This window comes from Ylistrum balloti, unplaced genomic scaffold, assembly GCF_031769215.1.
Source record: "Ylistrum balloti isolate Yb309-2 unplaced genomic scaffold, AGI_CSIRO_Ybal_v1 Utg369700, whole genome shotgun sequence".
NCBI classification, from domain to species: Eukaryota; Metazoa; Mollusca; class Bivalvia; order Pectinida; family Pectinidae; genus Ylistrum; species Ylistrum balloti.
This window is the reverse complement of record NW_026781931.1, coordinates 43,601-53,209: the sequence shown is the minus strand read 5'-3', so window position 1 is coordinate 53,209 and position 9,609 is coordinate 43,601. Positions and strand designations below refer to the sequence as shown.

At 37.0% G+C, this 9,609-nt stretch overlaps 1 protein-coding gene across 1 annotated transcript; it reads right to left on the bottom strand.

The window, feature by feature from the left end:
* Window positions 1-362: 362 nt before the first annotated feature.
* LOC132565182 (serine/threonine-protein kinase 40-like) lies at window positions 363-8,579 on the bottom strand. The gene is made up of 8 exons (XM_060229812.1): window positions 8,359-8,579; window positions 6,962-7,047; window positions 6,516-6,650; window positions 6,013-6,249; window positions 5,698-5,866; window positions 2,694-2,838; window positions 1,061-1,180; window positions 363-797 (listed from the first exon to the last, which is right to left on the bottom strand). Exons 1-8 carry the CDS (start codon window positions 8,531-8,533, stop codon window positions 479-481), a joined length of 1,386 nt encoding a protein of 461 aa, XP_060085795.1. The 5' UTR covers window positions 8,534-8,579; the 3' UTR covers window positions 363-478.
* Window positions 8,580-9,609: the final 1,030 nt, after the last annotated feature.

Sequence of the window (9,609 nt, the reverse complement as noted above, 5' to 3'; positions counted from 1 at the left end):
GTGTGGGGAAGAGGTTTAGAGATGTGTACAATAACATTTAGTAGGTAAGTATGAGTGGGGAGTGGTAGTGAGTGAGTGTGTCTGGGAATGGGGGTGGAGGATCAATATGTTTATAGATGTAGTGGGTCAGGTTGTCTCTTTGTAATCTGGGTGTATCACACCATGAGCAGCTAGAAACATTTTGAGGTGGGTTCACTTTGTAGTGGCTGGTAGTCACTTCACTGAACAATGAAAGGAAGACCAGTTACATGCTAACCAGAGCAAACACTGTAAAGTGTGTTACCCAACAATGACTGCATAGACTGTAAAATACAAACCACCATGGGTAGGACTACACATGTCAGATCTACACCAGGGGCTATGTTAACACCCTAACAGACTGACCTATTACTTCCCCTTGTATTGGGTCAGGTTATGTGTTGTAGTATGTGTGTAGTGGAGTCAGGTTGTGTGCTATTGTCTGTCGGTGTGTAGTGGGTCAGGTTGTATGTTGTGACAGGAGCTGGTGATGAGACATGGCCTCAGTGTGAGTGAGAGGCTGGGCGTCCGTGTTAAGCCGCCGTACAGGGGGATGTGTGTTTGGTGTGCGACGTCGACTGAGATGAGTCTTAGGAGGGGGTTTTGAGGATTCTTGGTGAGCTGAGTGTATGTGATTCAGTCTTTGCTCCAGTTCGCTGGCCTGTGATGTAGCTGAGGAGGGTCCTGCACTGGATGAACCATTATCTTCTTCCACTGCTTGACAGGTGTCAATATCAGGAACTACCTGTATCTGCCCTGACATACTGGACATGGCACGCCTTTAAACAAGATCAGGTTTTGATACAATTTCATATCTGATTAAAACGACTTAACTTTCTCTATCTGATCAAAACAACTTAAATTTCTCTATCTGATAAACTGCCCTAAGTAAAATGTACAGTAAGCTGAGTATGATGTCTGATGTTATAAAGAAACCAAGAAAACAATTACTCTTAATCAAGTACTGAAACACATTTTTTTTCATGACTTCAATACAGGAAAGGTTATTTAATCCAGAGAATAGATATGAAAGCTGTCCTACCATTTTGATATGACAGATTGCAGGGCTGACATCACTTGTGTAGCTGTCATTCTAGTTTCTGGGGTAAGCACCATCAGGTTTCGGATAACTATTATTGTATCCTGAGACACCCGCCCATCACTATAAAAAACAACAATTCAAATTTTACAAACACCAATTCCATGACCTTGAAATTGGGGACAAAGTCATGAATATAATGCATCAGTTTGCAATATGTGAAAATTCATTGTTTACACATTGACTGCACAAACTTTCATAATTAAAAAGCATAACTTCAGATTGAAGCATGTTTTTGAAGGTCAGGATTGAACTCTCTTGCTATGACATTTATAGCCTTTATAAATGACAAGAAGTTACAGACAAACATATCATATTGTGCATCACTTAATGCTTATGTGTACATTCCTGCACCCATATTCATGAAACCATTCTCATGCTCAAGCATAAATTTTGTGCTCAAGCAAACTTTTTTACAATTCGTCCAAATCATATAAAGCAATACAAACGTCAAATATAAACACTGATTATAACTTTGACTTGAAGTCCTTACAATTTTTTTTTAAATCTTTGACAAAATCAGCCTTATTCATTAATTTTTAACTAAAATAAGACATAAGGCTTGAGCACAAAATTCATGGTTGAGGATAAGAACGGTTTCGAGAATATGGACCCTGATCCATGCTAATGCCAGATATGTCTATAATAACTTGATTTAAACTGAAGTTTTCAGTATGGAACAGTTATTGCCACTCTGGTGAACCAATGTTATTTCTATGCCTTAAATACTGATGTCATAATGCTCATCACTGTGTGCATATATAGCACATCACACACCATTCTGCTTAGTTGTTAAGCACATGTGATTATAAATGTTTATGTTCATTTCCCAGAGAAACATCATCTACTGTCTAAGAATAACATTATATTGTATCGTGTACAAATCCTTTACCAAGATAGAGTGTGGAATCAATAAATTGTAATATTTATAATAATAGGAAGAACAGAAACTAATACTTGTCTGATTAGTCTGACAGAACACAAATATCTAACAAGAGAAATAAAATTCAATGTACTCTTTTTTGAATCCAATCAGTGCCCAAAACAATAGTTGATCTATGATAGTATTTGTACAATGTTGCTGGTGACTTACTCCAGTACGGTGTACACAAAACAATAGTTGATCTATGATAGTATTTGTACAATGTTGCTGGTGACTTACTCCAGTACGGTATACACAATACAATAGTTGATCTATGATAGTATTTGTACAATGTTGCTGGTGACTTACTCCAGTACGGTGTACACAAAACAATAGTTGATCTATGATAGTATTTGTACAATGTTGCTTGTGACTTACTCCAGTACGGTGTACACAAAACAATAGTTGATCTATGATAGTATTTGTACAATGTTGCTTGTGACTTACTCCAGTACGGTATACACAATACAATAGTTGATCTATGACAGTATTTGTACCATGTTGCTTGTGACTTACTCCAGTACGGTGTACACAAAACAATAGTTGATCTATGATAGTATTTGTACAATGTTGCTTGTGACTTACTCCAGTACGGTGTACACAATACAATAGTTGATCTATGATATTATTTGTACCATGTTGCTGGTGACTTACTCGGGTATGGTGTACTCTGCTGATTTAATTTTCCTGAACAACTCATTGGGAACACTGTCGTAGAATGGAAACTGACCATACAGCATAGTAAAGAGGACAACTCCTAGGGCCCACATATCACTGGGTTTCCCTAGGTAAGGCTTGCCTACAACAACAATAACATACAATTATATGTTTATATGTTGACACATTGTTTAACAGGAAGTGAAAATTCTGCAAATTTTCCAATTTCCCAAAATTTCACTCTAGTATAAAAAAGTGTTCTCTTAAGATATACCTCTTCCTGAGGAGGATGAGGAAAACGTGTTTGCTATTCGAAAATGTTGTTAAAATATTACTTTAAGCTAAATCTGACACAAATAAAGTCATAAAGACTAGTAATTTCTCATAATTTGATGTTTTCGTCCCAAAAATACACCAAAAAATAAATTCATGACACCTATTTCTTGGGTTCAGATGTCCATACTACGATTTAACTATACATACGAATAGAATAGCACATGCAATTATCAGAGTGTGATGGAGCAGGATAAGCTGATGATGAACTTACCTTAGCACCCATACTTTCTGACAGAGATAGTCACACTGACAGTACATATGGTTATTTCTGTTTTCAAGAAATTTATTTCATTTTCTATCAAGGTGATTGATTGGAAATAAATTGACTATTTTGTATAGAGTGTGAATTGGTGACATATATAACGGTATTGGAAAAGTAAAGATGGTGAGTGAGAATATTACTTTGTAACTTTTGGTGACTATGTACTCTGTACAATAAATATTATATATTGTTACTCTGGTGTCTGTGTTTCCTGCCAGAAGGTGTAGTATTGGAGGGAGTTGTACTTAGTGAGAAACTGAGTTATATACACAACTATCGAGTCTAGTTTCTCAGCATCCCTAACATTCAGAGTTGCTGGACCTAAACCTCTGATATTTGGAAGATTGTATTGTAAATGGTGGTTGTCTTGTTGTCTAGCTATTAACCAATGGACCTTTATAAAAAAAAAGGCAAAGCTGTCACTGTAAATGCCACCAGAAAATATTACCATGAAACTTTTTATCAAAAAGTGAGAAAAAAATATACAGTTCAGTTCTAATCAGGTCAAGTTGTTGTAATATAATTTAAAAAAGACTGCAAATTTATTCATAATAATGTCAATCTTTACAAATCCACAGTCATGTATCCAGAAAGGAGAGGACATACTAAGATAGCAGTCAAACAAGGTCTGCTTCAAATGCCCAGTACTCCTTGTTGGTTATATGTTAATGTGAATAATTTGTGAAATTATCTGGAGTATATCTGGGATAAGATCAGACTATCTACAATATGAAATTAAAGTGTATTGCAATTTCATTTTCATAAAGCAAATGATTTATTTAAGTGTGTTATTTTATATCCTTACTGAGCTGTTTTGTTACAAATGTTGTCACACATGTTTGTAATTGGCAATGATAAAAGATTTCTAACCAGACACTGCTGATTTGGTTCAGTAATCAATGAATCATTGACAAAATAACAAAGCACAATGGAGGCAGAGGGATCTTAACAAGTAAATCAGTCAAGGGACCCAAAATTAAGGGAAGGGAGAGAACCTACCTGGATAGGGAGAGGACAAAATAAGGTATTTGATCCGATATGTGGTTCCCTTTATCCCTTGGACCATTGAGATCATTAAACCTTGAGATAGAGCATGTCTCTCTTCACTACTGAGGTCTGGTGTAGACTGTGTGACCTTACTTACTACTGAGGCCTGGTGTAGACTGTGTGACCTTACTTACTACTGAGGCCTGGTGTAGACTTTGTGACCTTACTTACTACTGAGGTCTGGTGTAGACAGTGTGACCTTACTTACTACTGAGGCCTGGTGTAGACTGTGTGACCTTACTTACTACTGAGGCCTGGTGTAGACTGTGTGACCTTACTTACTACTGAGGCCTGGTGTAGACTGTGTGACCTTACTTACTACTGAGGCCTGGTGTAGACTTTGTGACCTTACTTACTACTGAGGCCTGGTGTAGACAGTGTGACCTTACTTACTACTGAGGCCTGGTGTAGACTGTGTGACCTTACTTACTACTGAGGCCTGGTGTAGACTGTGTGACCTTACTTACTACTGAGGCCTGGTGTAGACTGTGTGACCTTACTTACTACTGAGGCCTGGTGTAGACTGTGAGACCTTACTTACTACTGAGGCCTGGTGTAGACTGTGTGACCTTACTTACTACTGAGGCCTGGTGTAGACTGTGTGACCTTACTTACTACTGAGGCCTGGTGTAGACTGTGAGACCTTACTTACTACTGAGGCCTGGTGTAGACTGTGTGACCTTACTTACTACTGAGGACTGGTGTAAACTGTGTGACCTTACTTACTACTGAGGCCTGGTGTAGACTGTGTGACCTTACTTACTACTGAGGCCTGGTGTAGACTGTGAGACCTTACTTACTACTGAGGCCTGGTGTAGACTGTGTGACCTTACTTACTACTGAGGACTGGTGTAAACTGTGTGACCTTACTTACTACTGAGGCCTGGTGTAGACTGTGTGACCTTACTTACTACTGAGGCCTGGTGTAGACTGTGTGACCTTACTTACTACTGAGGCCTGGTGTAGACTGTGTGACCTTACTTACTACTGAGGACTGGTGTAGACTGTGTGACCTTGAGACAGTGAATGCCCCTACTTACTACTGAGGACTGGTGTAGACTGTGTGACCTTGAGACAGTGAATGCCCCTACTTACTACTGAGGACTGGTGTAGACTGTGTGACCTTGAGACAGAGAATGCCCCTACTTACTACTGAGGACTGGTGTAGACTGGTGTAGACTGTGTGACCTTGAGACAGAGAATGCCCCTACTTACTACTGAGGACTGTTGTAGACTGTGTGACCTTGAGACAAAGGATACACCAACTTACTTCTGAGAACAAGTGTTAACTGTGTGACCTTGAGATGATACCAGTGTAGATTAGGTGACCTTCAGATAGAATACATCCTTACTTACCACTGAGGACGTCTGGACTTATATATGCTGGACTGCCACGCTGATCTTTCAGCAAATCGTTTTCGGACACCAGGTGTTTCCCTAGACAGAAATTTGTAATTATGATTCGTCGTGTTCTTTTGTTAAGAACCATATTTCCAAGTTTCAAGTCACGATGCACAATATTTTTCTGAAAAAGAAAACAAAAATCAATCTTTACAAAACTTTTTTGTGCACTTTGATAGAGTTTATGGAATTGAATAATTGTTTTGTACCCACATTGAAGCTGCAAAGTAAGCATATTCTAAATGAAAGAAAAGGATTATTATTCTATACCTTGTGTAGACTTTCCACAACTCTGACAATATCATAGAAGATAACGATAGCTTCTTTCTCTGTCAATTTCTTCTCTTTAATCACATAATGTTGGAGATTGATAAGATCTGCATTTTTATTGCTAAAGTCATGAGGGATGAGACAGTCTAGGACCAAACAGAGTCGCTGTTTCCTTTGTCCTGTATACTGAATACGTCCAGATGAGTCCAGAACCTCCCTCTCCTCCCAGGCTTCATCCTGAAGAGAATCAACATTACAGTATTATGGTATTATGCTTTTAGGTCATGTAAAAAATGCTGTATCCTTAAACTTTCAAATATGTGGATAATTTTGCTCATAGCTTACATCATAATCTTATCAATTTTCAAACGATGAACCAAAAAGTGTATCAAAGCCATATTGTGAATTTGATCAGAAAATCAATATATGATAGAGAAGGAAGCATTCCTGAATATGCCAATCACACATAGCTACACAAATGACAAAATTTTACAACACTTAACCTTGAAGAGTCCGTGGTGATGGACCACCCCGTCCTGATGCCGCAGTAGTGAAAGCAAGGAATACTCAGTGTGTAACAACATCTTCCCCTGTCTGTCATCCTGGCTCTCCTTATTGGGGTACTCAAGGGTAAGCATCTGTCAACAAACCAGGGATATATACAGGTCAAGGGTCAACAGGTTACAGCTTCAGCTTATCAAGCTTTTCACATGCATTCACCTCCAACATGTAAAATATTTTTTATTATGGTGGGATATTCCCTGGACTGTTTTTCCCCACTTTAATTTCATCATTTTATCTTGAATTAGTCAAAATAAAATTAAACTCACTACATATTTTAAGTATATCATATTTAAATGAGTGCATATCAACATACTCTTTGTAGGTAATTCTAAACGTTAAAATGTTAAAAAGTAAATGTTTGGGTAGATTCAGTATAATGACTTACTTTTAATGTATAAAAATCATCAGTGTTTTCTTTTCTCGCCAAACATTGCACAATACTCTTGACAGGTGATGCTTGCAATCTAGGTCCTGTAGATGAAAAATGCCAGACAATGATAACTAACAAGTTTACCAATGAAAAAATTCTTACTTGGCAAACTGTTTTAATTACATATCCAAAGGTTGGGAATAACCCAGCACATGGATAATGTGTGTAAACTGAGATTTTCTTAGACTGTTTCTATAAAGTCCACAGGCCACAACTCTGGTAAAAACAAAGGAGAAAAAAAAACATCCATGAACAGTAGATTGTCTTTGAAATTTCAGTCAATTTGACCCATTTTTTTACCTGCCCATCAGCCCCAGCTGAAGCCATCATGTGCATCTAATCAAACTGTTAGCTTATACTATTAATTCTAACCAAGTTGGACTACTCCCCAAAAGAAAATAAAGAAATTATGCTCAAAAATTTAATTTTCTTACATACAATATAAAAGTATTGTTTACCCCCTCCAAAAGGTGGAATCTGAGACCTTGGGGTCATGATATTTACAATGTTGGTAAAGCACTATGAGACACTTTGATACATGAAGAGTATTTGGATCTACATTATCTGGGTATTGAAAAAAAGATTTTTGAAATATAAGTCAAGTTAAACCATTTTTGGCCCTGTCTAACAGCCCCTGGGGGCAGCCGAGGTCAATATATGCATCTCATCAAACTGTCATCTTATTCTACTAATTCTAACTAAGTTTGAACTATTTCCAATAGAAAATTTAAAAAATTATGTTCAAAAATGTAATTTTCCTATATAAACTATAGTAAACTTTATCCTCTCCCCAGGGGGGAATGTGAGACCCTGGGATTGTGAAATTTACAATCTGGTAAAGCATCTGAAGGCCTTTCCATTCATAAAGAGTATTTGATTCTTCCATTCCTGAGATTATCTCTGGAATATCTTTATCATGTCATTGAAATTGGTTCAGGACTTTTCTAAAAGAAGAACAATGCTAGACAAAAGGGGATGGCAATAGGTCATCCTGAGACTTTGTCTCAGGTGTCCTAAAAAAAAACCTTGTATAAAAAAGTTATCCACAAGAAAATATGAGCCTGGTCTGTGTCATAATCCAACTACATATTAATTTCTGTTCAATATCCTTATCCAGTTCTGAGAAAATGAGCAGAAACTCATCAGTACTTTTACTTTGTACAAGGGTCATAACCCTGAAAAGAAATAAGATGACTGTAACTAAATAGCAACTGAATTTGCAACAAGTTATATATGCGTCTGTAATTTCATGAATGTGGATATATATATCTTTATTTTAGGTATGCATCATGTCAGTTTCAAAGCAAAGAAAAATAACAATATGATTTCAGAAATATCAATAAAATATGTACCAAGTAAGTAAGGTCCTGCTCGTTTTGTTTCTCCACTACTTGGGAAGGGTCCTTTCTGTTTACTGCTTGAGGATCCTCGATCAGACCTTTGTTGTCCTTCTATCCTCGGCAACTTGCTAGACCCACTGGCCTGTTGTTGTTGAGACAAAGATGAAGATGCAAAGGATCGCTTCATCCTAATTAAGATTCAGCTCATGTTCATCATATCACTTACTGATTTTCCAAAACACCTCCATCTCCTGACCCAAGGCATGATTTTTTTCCTGAGTCATTCTACATATGGTGTGCTTCCAACGTCTAAGAAATAAAAAAAATAGATGTTAAAGCATCAAGTGTGGCATATTAAATGTAATGATTAGGATTAGTAACCAACAGGTGGGATGGTACATGATTCAGAGTTTTGTTATAACAGCTTCGGGTGCAAAAGGCACCAAAATGAAGCTCTATACAGGTAACATACATGTGTAAGACCACATTTCATTCACATCCAGAACGAGAGGTAACAAGAATGAATTATCTGAGAACATGAGTCCCAATGGGCCTGCAGTGCTCATTTGGTATATATTAGGTAAAAAAAGGCCAAAATTGACAAAATTTTCACATTGCAAAATTTATGCACATCTTTATGATTACTATGGTTACCATAGCTGCAATAACAAATAAGAAATTTTATCCCTGTGATCTTTAATCTAGGTCAAGGTCATTTCCATTTGCAATCTTTGTAGGGCTTAATAATAGGAATATACCAGCCAAATTGGTTCCCTTTGACCTCCAATATAGGTCAAGATAATTTGTGTTCGCAAACTTGTTTTGGCATCATCCGAGGAAGATACCAGCCAAATATTGTACAGTTAGGCATTTAAGTACATAAGTTGTTAAAAGGTTTTACAAAATTTGACCCATGTGACCTTGAACATAAAGTCATAATACCTGGTATATACACTAGCACACAAATTGTTAATGTCACAATAACTCTGCGATCAATTACTCAATATTACAAGACAAATTTTCTTTATCTTGAACCACTAACGAGTTAACCAAAATTTTATTGTGTATAGTTTTCTGTGATTCTTAAGTTTTCCTTCTTTCTAGGTAATGCCAGATTCATAGTACAGGCAGTATACCGGTATTATGCAGACATCGGATTTGGTTTTATGTCATATATATATATATAATATATAGTTCACATATTTACATAATCATTTTGGATTTGCATCTCCGAGACTACTGATGCCTTTTCAGACTGTATGG